The 12,695-nt window shown below is 44.2% G+C and overlaps 1 protein-coding gene across 1 annotated transcript in view; it reads left to right on the top strand.

Annotated features, from left to right (window-relative positions):
- Positions 1-12,238, top strand: part of NPEPL1 (aminopeptidase like 1) — a 12,931-nt gene extending 693 nt beyond the window's left edge. Inside the window, exons 2-12 of the mRNA XM_031059085.1 lie at positions 502-687; positions 1,825-1,980; positions 4,596-4,640; positions 5,305-5,386; positions 5,563-5,705; positions 6,249-6,326; positions 8,784-8,884; positions 9,507-9,630; positions 9,979-10,155; positions 10,401-10,511; positions 11,343-12,238. Of these exons, the coding sequence (XP_030914945.1) occupies positions 502-687; positions 1,825-1,980; positions 4,596-4,640; positions 5,305-5,386; positions 5,563-5,705; positions 6,249-6,326; positions 8,784-8,884; positions 9,507-9,630; positions 9,979-10,155; positions 10,401-10,511; positions 11,343-11,501 (1,362 nt within the window). The 3' untranslated portion in view covers positions 11,502-12,238. The remainder of the gene's footprint in view (positions 1-501; positions 688-1,824; positions 1,981-4,595; positions 4,641-5,304; positions 5,387-5,562; positions 5,706-6,248; positions 6,327-8,783; positions 8,885-9,506; positions 9,631-9,978; positions 10,156-10,400; positions 10,512-11,342) is intronic.
- The last annotated feature ends 457 nt before the right edge of the window (positions 12,239-12,695 follow it).

Below are 12,695 nucleotides of genomic sequence, written 5' to 3'. Positions count from 1 at the left end.
GGCGATGGCTTGTGGTCGAATGATAAACGTTTTGCATTGCAGCTTTTAGGTCGCTAGATGTTTGGCAGGGATTTTTATACAGGGCTCCCCAGTGTCTTAAGACAATATTAACCCTTCTTGGTTTTATTTGTTTTTAATTAAATTGCAATGTTTAATAATAATTCGGAGCTAGTAAATTATTCCTCGTATTTATCACTAGGAAAACTGTCTCAAGTTAAGAAAGCTTTGAACCAGCCTGTGCACTAAACAGTGTGGTTTTAGATTGTAATTCATAAGGCTTAAAGCAGATGCTTGTAATGGAAAGTACGTTTATATTTCCTGGTTAATGAACAGGTTTGTCAAATTTCCTGTTTCTCTTCACTCCAGATGTTGTTGTGCACAATTTCTTTGTTTCCAACACCTAAACCCCTGTCATTAGAAAGTGCCTAAATACAGCAGGAGTGAGGTGGGAAGGAAAGTCTGGCTCAGTTCTTTGTCTTTAAATGCTTCTTTTCTCCCCAGATCTGGCAGTCTGCTCTGAGCACGCTGAACCCCAACCCCACGGACAGCTGCCCCCTGTACCTGAACTATGCCACGGTGGCCGCGCTGCCGTCCAGGGTCAGCCGGCACAACAGCCCGTCCGCGGCGCAGTTCGTCACCCGCCTGGTCAGGAACTGCCTGCCCGGGGGGGTCCACAGATGCATTGTTGTAAGTGCCTCTTGAAATGCTGCTGGTGAAACGTCTGGCGAGTGTTTTCTCGACTTTTCCGGTTTGTAGCTGTCTCCAAGGAGACTGGAGGTGGACAAGTTTGACTGATATAATTACACTGACATGAGTGGTTTTGCACTGGCATGTAGGCAAGACCTGACTGTAATGGCTTGTGCATGCTCAAGCACATTAGGAGGAGGAAATTAAGGCTGGATTCGTATGGAACATCTTCAGCCAGGAATGCTCATGCAAAATGAACTATTAGTGGCTTTTTCCAAACTAGGATTTGGGATGTCAGCACATGCTTCAGGAGGCTGATGTAGCCTGAGTGGAGGGTGTTATGTCTGTATCACAGAACCCATGAGTGGTGCCTTGCTTGTGCTGTTCAGTGAGTTTTAAGTCTTGATGCAAATAATGCTCCAGTGTGAGTCCCTTGCAGCACTAGCTCTTGGACTTCTTTGGTCATCTTCTATACAAGCCTCATGAATTTATTTGTTTCTGTGGGTTCTCCAGTTAATATCAGATTTGTGGGTTGTTGGAGAAGGCTCATACAGTCAGTGTCAGTGACAAAATTTAGTAGTACTCTTCACTTGGAAAACTTATTTGCAAGAGTAATAACTCTACTTAGTTTTTACGCTTTGAAAATGTTTAGCTGAATCTGCTTTCCACTGGTAATTTCTGTAGTGAACTTCTGAAAAATAGTCTACCAGTTAACGAACTTCTGGGTTAATACTAGCCACATTCTCATACAATTTCTGCCTTCAAATTCTCATATAATTTCTGTCTTTTTCACTTTTGTTTTGAGCACATTTTGGTGATTCCCGTGCCTTTTTTTGGTCCTGATCTGTAGGCTAACCTGTGTTAATTGCACTGGTATAATTACAGCAGTGCAGCTCCCTTAGAAGGATGAACTAATTGCAGCAGTGTAACTCATTCCATACGGGAAATGAACTGGACCAGTTCACTGGGGCGCTTTCATGCTGCCTCTCTGTCCATGCAGAGCACCATCAATGAGCTTCTCTTGGGCAATGTTATTTCCCACCCAGCTCCTTTTTCCCCTCTTCCCCAGTAACAGCCCAGATCCTTTAAGTGCAGCCTTGCACGGGGTGCAGAGTGACGTGTTTGCTGCTGTTGCAGATGGTGTGTGAGCGCTCCGAGGTCTTCGCCTCCGCCTGTGCCCTGGCCAGGGCCTTCCCCCTGTTCACACATCGCTCCAGCGCCTCCAGACGCACAGAGAAGAAAACTGTGACAGTGGAATTCTTCCTGGTTGGCCAAAACAATGGACCAATGGAAGTGGCAACACTTAAAGTAAGATTTTGGGGGTTTTCTGTCACCTCTTCCTTCAGTTTGTTGCATGTGCAAATGCATCTGTTACCAGCTGCCTCTGGAATAGGTGTTGCGTAATTATTTTAGCTCAGGGTTCCTTGGAGCTGATCAGTTCACAGCATCTGTGAGCAGAGATACTGAACAGATTATTGCAGCAGATGCTGAGGATGTTACTCAGAATTTACATTTCAGGGGTGGAAAACACCAAGCAAACAGCACAGAGAAAATGTCTCCTCTCTCACGTGTATCACAGATGGAGACTCTGGTTTTAGCCTTTAATATTACACTGCTTTTGGTGTGTGGGCTCTCACTTTTTTTCTACCCAGGCAAAAGCTGTGTGTGACTGTGCAGGTGAATATCACACTGAAGTCACCAAAAGTCACTTAATGGGGATCACACATGGCCTCTGCTATTTCTGTCTGATGTACCTCTTTGGCTGAGTTTTTCTGGCAGAACTGTAGACAGAAACAAGACCCTAAGAAACAAAACAGCTTGGAGATGAGCTGTACATGACAGTGAAATATGTCCAAATCATCTTTCAATGGCAGCAAATCAAAGACTGTTTCCCTTGTTTGACTGTTGCAGAGAGAAAATTCCACATCAGGTAACTGTTGGCATGCCAGGCCATTCTTCTTCAAGATCCATAAACCTAAAAGCTATTCCAAGATTTGCAGTTAATCTGTTAGGGAGCTCCCTGCTCAGTGTTCCAGGTTCCGTGCTTTAGTACAGATGGATACTTCCTCAGCTGATCAGTCAGTGAGGTTACAGAAATCCCTTAAAAGTCTTGGCAATGGATTTGACAAAGGGTATGGTGTTGCTGCATTTGAAATTCACAGAATTACAGCTTTAGAGGTTTGGGTTTTTCCAGTGTCTTTTCCTCTGTGTTTGGTCTTTACTCTGTGAACTGATTTGGCCCCAGAAAATTGTGCCAGCCCAGTTTTCAGCAAGGTGGTGAAGACAGGCATGCTGAGAGTACAACTCTTGATCACTCCATTTTTCCATGCCCCAAATCAGAAAAATCGTAGCTGGTGTCAAAAATAGTTCCTTCAGATAGGTAGATTCCAAACCACTTGGGTTATTTTTAACTTAAAAACAAAGCTGCAATTATTTCTGCCTCCTGTTTTTCCCCTTGATGTCAATGCCAAAAATATTACTGGCTTCCTCTTAGCTGAGTTTGCACCCCTTAAATTCAGCCAGCACCAGACAGCTAATGCAGAGCATGGAAGAGGCATGTGGTAAGACATTTTTATCTAAACCTCTCTCTTGGCATGTTGTATTTTACACCTAGTGCATTGTACAGGGTATTTTATGGTGAGGACTAGCAGGGATTGTCAGAGCTTTGCACGATTAAAGGCTGCCATTATCCAGGTTCTCTGGAGCACTCTGGAAACACAAACACAGGCACAGCTTATTTCTGGAAGTCATGCTGCTCCCCTGGGGCTTGGCCTTGGGGCTAGAGCACCCCCTTTTACCTGCATGGCCCTAAAAGGGAATCACTCCTGACAGAGCTTGGCTCCTGAGGAGGTCCTTGCCCCTTTAGGGACAGTAAAGCAATCAGAAGTAATTGCAGGGAATTGGGCGCCTTTCCAAAGCAAGCCAAGGTTTAGGAGTGTGCTGGGATACAAATGTATGGAGACCTTAGGCTGGTCTGGCCAAGCCAAACTTCAGATACCTCAGCATGAGTGAGTGAGTGTCCAACACCTCAGATTCCTGTGAAACCCATCTTGACTCAGCCTTGTGCTGTGGGTGGTCCTCAGTGTAGTGTGGCTACTGGAAAGCTTGCACAAAGTTTCCTTCCCCCAGGTCTTAGGGCTTCAAGGTGTTAGTTCATGGGAGTTAAAAGTTGAAGCTTGGTGTCTGGTGTCTTCAGGGTCCTTCTTTTGCCAGGAGGATCCTTCTCTAAGGAAAGAGCCTTGGCTGCTTGACCATTTTGATTCTGTCCACTCTTGCTCAGATAAGTTTTTGCTCAGTCCAGGTGAGGCTCAGTCCATTTTGCCACAGAAATCAGAGAACAGTGCATGTTTTACACAAACATGGAATATTCCAGTTTCCCTATGGACCTGCCATATAAAATGTCTCACACAGTAATCTTTATTTCCTTCAGCCTCTCTGCTGCCCTGTACAAGCTCTGCAGTTTCCCGTGTTGCAGATTACACAATCTCTGCAGGTTTCCAACCCCAGCAGCCCGTAAGCTCATTGCCACTTCCTGAATTAGCTGCTTCTTATCTTTCTTTCCTCCATTTCACATTGCCTTCTTGGTCTCCCTTTGGTAATGGAGAAAGATACTAATTTTGCAACACCAGTTTGCTCAGCAAAAGAATACAGTTGCTTAGAAATTAAAGCACATAGTAAAATAAGCTGGACACATACAAAAATAATGGTCAGCTTAGCTGACATTGTTTAACTGTGCCTGTGGTGGTGGCAGTTAAGCATTAACATGCTCCAGAGGAGCCACAGATGTGCTGTTGGCTGCAGGGGGATAAATGCAAAGCTGTGCCAAGGCCCAGCCCCTCTCAGTGTCCTCCCTTGTGTTGCAGTGCCTGGCCAGTGCCACCGAGGGGGTCCGGCTGGCCGCGCGCATCGTGGACACCCCGTGCAGCGAGATGAACACTGACACCTTCCTGGAGGTTGGTCATGCTCCTGATGAGTGATAATTGTTAATTGGAGCTCTAGACTGCTGTAATCAAGCGCTGGTGTTGCTGTCTCTCAGTGCAAGCTGTGTGTCAGCAGGGGGAAGAAAATCCAGCCAGGGGTGCTCAGGCTCTGCCTTTGGCCTTTCATGTTTCATAGAACTGTGCAGGGTTGGAAGGAGGCAGAGTTTACAGCTTGGAGTAGGACACTGGGAAGCTGAAAAAATGAATTCTTCATTTAGTCACAGCACTGGATTCTTGTCTTAAACCTGATGGTGACCAGAGTTACTGAAATCATGGGACAGCTGACATATTTCCAAATGAGTTTTATCCTAAAGATCTGGAAAGCTGTTGAGAATGAAATTATTCCTGTCCTCTTACATCATGATCCAACAGAGTGAACAGTTGTCCTTTACCTCAGAAGATTTCTTTTACTGGCAGAGTCTAAATGTCAAATTTATATTTCAGGCCATAGTAAGTCAAGGATGTGCCAGTGGAGTTGGGCCATTGGAAAAGGAGCACCCCTCCCAAAATTGTGAATGTTTGTATGTGTATGCATGCAAAATCACAAAAACCCCTTAACTGGGTACCCATTTGTGTGGAAAGGCGCAAATGTGTGCTGATGATTGACTGACAATGTCCTTTTTTCTGAATTATTAAGGAAATCAAAAAAGTTGGCAAAGATCTTGGGATTACTCCTACCATTATCCGAGATGAGGAGCTGAAAGAGAGAGGCTTTGGAGGTACAACTTGTTGAGTATTACACTTTTTTCTTAGCAGATGACTGGAATGTTTTGCCATTGTGATGTTTATTTGCACATTTTTTAAACTGATTTATTGCCCATAGTATTCCAAAAAAATACCCACAGGGTATTTTTTGCAGTCTTTCTTCCCCACAGGTTTAATTCTCTGTTTTCAGGTATCTATGGAGTTGGAAAGGCAGCTCTGCATCCTCCAGCCCTGGCAGTTCTCAGCCACACTCCAGATGGTGCCACACAGACCATTGCCTGGGTGGGCAAAGGTATTGTGTATGACACTGGAGGACTCAGCATCAAGGGAAAGGTACAGAAACCCTTGTTCTGCTGCTGCCTTGGCTTACACTGCTGTTTTCTGATGGAAGCAGTTCAGATAATGTCTGTAGGAAACAAAAGTACCTTTTATTGAGTTAAATGCTTGCACTGTTGTCATCCATATGGACACAAACTATCAGGGGAGAAGACCGGATGGGATTCAAGGACCACTGCAGAACACTTCAATAGCAACATGATATTTTGCCCTTTAAATATTGCCTGCTGAAAGACAGAAAGTAGGAACAAAGATGTTTAATTTCTGGTTTCAAAGATAGAAACAAAACCCATTGGAGTTGGCCTTACAAGTGTGAAACTTGTAAACAACAATTTCTTTAACAGTTTAGCAGCCCAGGTTTGGTATTTTTCGCTTCCAAGACCACCAATAAGCAGAGGCACATGTTCCTTATTTGTGTTGATGACAGCTGAGCACTGTCAAAACCAGTCTCAGAAGCATCAGAAACAGTGGTTCTAGCAGGCATTACTGTGAAATTCTCTTTCAAAGACAAAAAAAAGTTCTGTGGTTCTGTTTAAACAGACTACTATGCCTGGAATGAAGCGGGACTGTGGTGGAGCAGCTGCTATTTTGGGTGCCTTCAAAGCCACTGTAAAGCAAGTAAGTAAAATGTGTTAATTGATATCATGTATCCCAGCACTGCCAAGGAGCTTGGATATATTCCCAGAGACAGAGGCCTGTCTAATCCTGAAGTTCTGACCTGCCACTGCTCTTAGTGAGCTTGAGCCACTCTGCTCTTTCTGCTATTTCAGGAAAATATTTCACATCTTTACTGGGATCTTGGGAATTGTGAGAAATTCCTTGAGTGCTGATTTTTTTTTAAGGGTCTTCCTTGAATTTCAGAGTTTGTTCTGTGGACTGAGTGGTTTCTCGTTCCTTGAATCAGGTCTATACTTGAGTTATCCAGTGCTGATTTTGTTTAAGCTGTGGGATTTGGGGCAGCTGTTGTCACCTTAGCAAAGAAGGGGATGAGTGACTCTGGGATATGAAGTCTTTCTATATTCCAAGTCCTGTGCCAGGTCTAATATTAGCCTAGTGGGTAAATAGCAGCTCTAGTGTCATCAGGAGCTGCTTGTTGGTTTGCTTCTGTGGTCAGAAAGTAGTGGGGGAGCCGAGAAGAAGCCAGGTATTGAAATATGAAGAATTACAAATATTCCTTTTGCACTTCAACAATGCAAGCTGGGGAAAAGTGGCTGCTGCCAATAAAAATCTGCCCTCTCCACAAATCCAGTGATTGAGACTTGCTGACAGAGCAGCTATTCCCTCCAAGGAGTATCCAAAGTTCAAAAAATATTTACTGCTGCAGATTAATGCATAGATCTGATGGATGCTTTGTCCAGGGGCTGATCAGTGCCAAATTCCCATTTCTCAATAGTCTAGCTCTGTGCCTTGGCCCTAACAGCATGTTTGATGTGGAAAGATTGTAAACTTCACAGTTATCTGCTGAGAATTAAAATTGAAAACAGATTCGTGAGCTGCATCTCAGGCAGAATAACCACCTTGCAAAACTAAATCCTTCAGAAAGTTCTGTCAGAGGTCTGCAAGGGACAAGAGCTGGAATGCAGAGCTTTGGGATAGCCATGGATGGGGACATCCTTTCAGTCCTCATTTCCAGAGTAGTTTTGTGTGTGATTGCCTGCACTGAGAGAAGTTCCATTCACAGTCACAGTAGATGTGAGCACCAGTGATCTGTCAGTTCATACACAATTACTGCAGCAGGGAATAAACTGCCAGAGATGTGTTTGGACTGACTGAGCCTGGAGAAATCTTTATATGTAGAAACAAAAGAATGAACTCCCTGCCTCATTTTACAGTCTCGTGTGAGAAGACCTGTAAATGACATCCCTGCAGAAAATATGTTCAGAGAGGCAGTGGGAAGAATTTGTTGTTACTATTTCAAGTCTTCCTTTTTTATGCTTTTAAGAATAAAAGAAAAGGGGAAGAGGTTTCACTGAGCTATGCTTTATCCCAGAGACTGAAGTGGGAAATGTGTGTTGGATAGAAAGCTCAGTGGGAAGAGGGGCAGAGGTTATTTGCCATCTTCATAAAATATCTGCCTGCATGCTGTTCAGCAGTTATACAACATGATTTTAAAAGGCTTTGGATGGCAAAATTAAACAAGTGATTTTTCCTAGAAAGATGTATTTCCTCTATTGTGAGCTTTCCAACACAAGGGAGAAGAGAAAAAGATTGACTGAAATTTTTGATTTCTTTATTGTTAGCATGATCCTGCATGTTAGCATAGTGAATCCTGCTTTTGAAGAGCTGCAGGCAGAATGAGCTTCAGGAAAAGGCAGCTGATACTGGAAATAGATTTTCACTTTTCGGCAGTAGATTAACAACATGTCTCTCTTGGAGGAGAAAAATGCAGTGCAGTGCAGTGAGGCTGTGAATAGTTGGGTCATGGAGGGAAAGTCCATCTCCAGCAATGGTGTTTGCCCACCAGCTGGGCTATAAACTGGAATTACTGTCTGGCTTGTAAATGCTGCCCGTTATTTTGAAAGGTTTTGATTGATGCCTTTGCCCTTTAGACTTCAGAACATGAGCTGATTCAGCAAGCCCAGATTTCTTCAGCCACAGACTTTTGTCAAGAGATTAAGAGCCAGGTTTTCCCCCAGAATTTGATGTTGTTAAGGAGGAACAATGTTTTCATTTGTTGAATGCTGCTGGCTCCCTGTCTGTTCCTAGAATCCCTCCACACAATACAACTGCTGTATAAATAACAGAATCATCATCCATTTTAAAATACCATCCATAACCACATAAGCACTTGACTTTAAACCAAAATTAAAACATTATGAGATAAACTAGAAAAGAGGAGGCTAAGGAAGAAAAAAACCCACAACAAAACAGGTTAAAAATGCTCTGTGCCTCCCAGCAAGAATGGCACATTTTGAAAAACCCAACTAACACCCACCCACCTGTCCAAAAACCCCACCAGATTTCCTTTGAAAATTGTAGCATTGCTGTCAAGGAGTTTTAACCCCTCACTGATTTCAGTCCCAATAAATCAGCTTGGTGTGAATCAAAGCCTTTTCTCCCCTCTGGTTGTTGCAGGGGTTTAAGGACAATCTTCATGCTGTTTTTTGTCTGGCTGAGAATGCAGTGGGACCACGTGCAACGAGACCTGATGACATTCATGTTCTTTACTCTGGAAAGTAAGATTGTGTCTATCCCTTTCTCATAAACAGAACAAAAATAGTTTTCCTGTTAATCTGAGAGCCATGCAGATTGTGAAGCTGTCTATAAATCAGTTTCTCTAAATATTGATAATTGCATTTCAGACATCCATAGTAGTGAGTTTTAAATGTGCTTAGATGTTCCTGTGGGGTATGTAGAGATACATCAAAATACATGGATATCATGAGCTGCACTTCCCTTAAAGCACTCAGAATTTAGGTGGTTTTTGTAGTAGAACCAGTTTTCTGTGTCCATCTGCAGCTGCACTGTGTGACAAACCAGCAAAGACAGGCCACCAATGGATCAGAATCTGTTTTAAGAACAGATGTTACTTCTTTGGCAGTGATTTGTAGAATCCCAGTCTCACACAGGCCCAACAAGTAGAGCCTGCCACGAGGGCAGCACTGTCATTTCCCTTGTCCTTGTGTGCTCTGTCTGGATGCTTGGAGCTGGGGAATAGCAGCCCTACAGACTTGCAGAGTCAAATCACAGAAGCACATGAGGTCTGAGGTTGCTGTCTGAAGTGTTCTAGTCCAGCCAGGTGAGTCCTGACTTGCAGCCTGAAGCAGTCCAGTGTGACATGGCCTGTTTTCCTCCCAGAACTGTGGAAATCAATAACACTGATGCAGAAGGGCGCCTGATCCTGGCTGATGGAGTCGCTTACGCCTGCAAGGACCTTGGGGCTGACATCATTCTGGATATGGCCACTCTCACTGGAGCTCAGGTACAGCACTCCACATTCATAAGCCAGCTTCTCTTCTTTATGCATCTTTCTGCTTTTGCATACTTAAATTTAAAGTGGTGTTCACTGACATGACATCAGCAGCTGATGTAAGCAGGCCAGTACTTCATGTTTGCAGTTCCATTTATAATTACCAGAACTGACTTGTTAATAGTGATCAGGATTTTCTTGTCCATGAAATGGCTTCCATTTCAAGTCATACACAGTGTGGTACAAGGTACAAATTTAACACCATTGTTTTCTAGCACCTGTTCTTGTTTCATACAAGGTTATATTGCTGAGCAGTGGTGGAAGGTGTCTTCTTCCTGAATTTGACTTTTACCTCATCAGGGAATTGCTACAGGAAAATACCATGCTGCTGTCCTTACCAATAATGAAGAGTGGGAAAAGGCTTGTGTTAAAGCTGGCAGGAACTGTGGAGACTTGGTCCATCCTCTGGTGTACTGCCCTGAGCTCCACTTCAGTGAATTTACCTCTGCTGTAGCTGATATGAAGAACTCTGTAGCAGTAAGTTTTTTGGGTTTTTTTCTCTCTTACATAAAAATATGTGTTTTGTAGACAGGAGAGGAATTGAGCAGGGCCTGTCACTAGGGACTAAGTCAAGGATTTACAGTAAAGTTGGTTTGTAAGACTGTTCTAGGGCCATTGGTTAAGCTTTGAATGAAATTTCTGTATCTGTTTCCTCTAGGCAGAATGAAGCACTTACATTTTCTCTGCTGATGAGACCAACTCTATTTTTATTGCTCCCACAGGACAGAGACAACACCCCCAGCTCCTGTGCTGGGCTCTTCATTGCCTCCCACATCGGCTTTGACTGGCCAGGGGTGTGGGTGCACATCGACATCGCTGCTCCCGTGCACGCCGTGAGTGTCCTGCCCTCCTGGGGAAACACACCTGGGGGAACAGCTGGGAAACACACCTGGGGGAACAGCTGGGGATCAAACACACCTGGGGGAACAGCTGGGGATCAAACACACCTGGAGGAACACACTTGGGGGACCACACCTGGGAAACACAGCTCCTGCTGCCTATGTTGGGTCCATCCAGCTCAGGGGGACAGAAATAGGTGGAGAAAGGTCCTTTAGAAAAGCACTGGCTCCTCTCTGTTCTGAGTTTCTTGGTTTGGTAGTTTTATCTGTTCATATTTTTCGTTTTGGTTTTAAGATATTTTAACAGCCACTTTAATCAGTGACATCTTTATCATTGTGAGCATTGACAACTTGCCTGGTCTCTGTTCATGGCAATAATCCCAGCCTTCCATTTTCAACCATGTTGTTTTAAGATGATTGACCAGAATTGATCATCCTTCCAAAAATATATGTTCCCTTTGGTGGAACTTGTGTATATTCTTTTTTTTTCCCTAAAAACCAAGCCAATTCCCTCCACTTGCTTCTTTTTTTTTTTTTAAACCCAGTTTATTCAGCTCATATTCCAAATCCAGGCTCAGGCTGGGTGGGAGATCCCCTGCCCTGAACAATGCTGGCCTCTCTCCACCCACAAGTCAGTGGGAGCTCTGTTCCCATGTGTTAGTTTAATCCAGCTGGGACAGATTCCAGTGGTGGTGAGGATCCAGCAGCACAGAGCAGGGGCTGGCAGTGGCTGCTGACCACCACAGTTCTCGTTGCATCACTAGCCAAATTACAACTAATCCAACTCCTCCAAGTGTGAACTCTGTGGTTCTGGTTTTGTTCTAGGGTGAGCGAGCTACTGGCTATGGCGTGGCTTTGTTGCTGTCCCTGTTTGGAGGGGCCTCTGAGGACCCTTTGCTGAACCTGGTGTCCCCCCTGGGCTGCAATGGGGACTGTCCCCCTGAGGAGATGGAGAGGGACTCCAAGAGACGGCGCCTGGTTTGACACAGCCCCAGCCCTGCCGGGCCCTGGGCTTACCTCACTTTGCACTGATCTGCTCTCAAGCAATGAAATGTCACATGTCAGAAATTCCCTTTTTTTTTTATTATCATGATAAGATTTATTACTTGTTTCTGATAAAAACAGCCTGATGTATTGTTTAGTTTGGTTTTTTTTTAAATTATTGGTGCACACAGTTGCTGAACAATATCAGTGGTGCAGAGTTCAGGCTCAACTAACTGTATCAGGAAGAGGCCACGTCCTCCTCTGAGCTCCTCACAAAACCTAACTAAGTGCATTAATGCATGAGAAGCTCTCTAGTCTGAAGAAGCAACTGCAGCTATTGCTTACAAAGCCTTCTGAATTAATTATTATATGTGAGGTTTTATCAGACATTTCTGCAGGCAGGCCCCACTACATCTCAGAACACAGGACAAGGAAAAAAACTCTATAGACTTGGCTTATTCAGAAACAGTTTAGCTTAGCAGCAAAGGAGATGTAATGAGAAAAGGCCTATAGGTGCTGTTTCTGCATGTTTTAATGTTCTTCTGACCAGTAAAATCAGCAAGAAGGGTTCAGAACATATGTCTATGTAATTGTTTCACATACAAATTACAGAATGTATTCATGTTAAATGAGGAAAACAATAGAGGGACTGTGATTGAGTAAAATCAGTTTACAAAGCAGAGTGGCTTCTTGCCACTTAATAAATTTATTATTATTAAAGAAGCTTACATATCCCATGTGGTGTTTTGTGGTGTTATTTACATTTCTGAGAACACCGAGTGCTCCAAAACTTTGTGTACAACATCATCACCCTGCTCACATTCCTTTTCCCAGCACTCAGACAGAGCTGAGAGAGGAACAGCTTGCAGCAAGTGCTTTGGGGCAGTCCTGCAGAACTTTCTGATTCACTTCATTTGATTCAGCAGCAGTCAGGGTGCTCAGTGTGACTTTCTGTCCAGCCACAGGGACACCCACGGGAAGTGACTGGTCCCAGTTGATGTCATGGCAGTGACAGGGCTGGGAACGGAGAGCCCCAGTCCCTGTCCTGGGCTCCAGATCAGCCTCTGGAAGCATTTCCTGGCTCCAGCAGCATCAGTGGTGAGAAATCCCCCCCAGCACCCCCTTGGCTGCTCTGCCAGGGAGGGATTGTCCCTTTCCCTGTTGGGATCTCTGGAGAACTGGGGTTGGTTTTAG

This window comes from Geospiza fortis, unplaced genomic scaffold (genome assembly GCF_000277835.1).
Source record: "Geospiza fortis unplaced genomic scaffold, GeoFor_1.0 scaffold361, whole genome shotgun sequence".
NCBI lineage: Eukaryota > Metazoa > Chordata > Aves > Passeriformes > Thraupidae > Geospiza > Geospiza fortis.
This window is presented reverse-complemented; position numbering and strand designations above follow the sequence as displayed.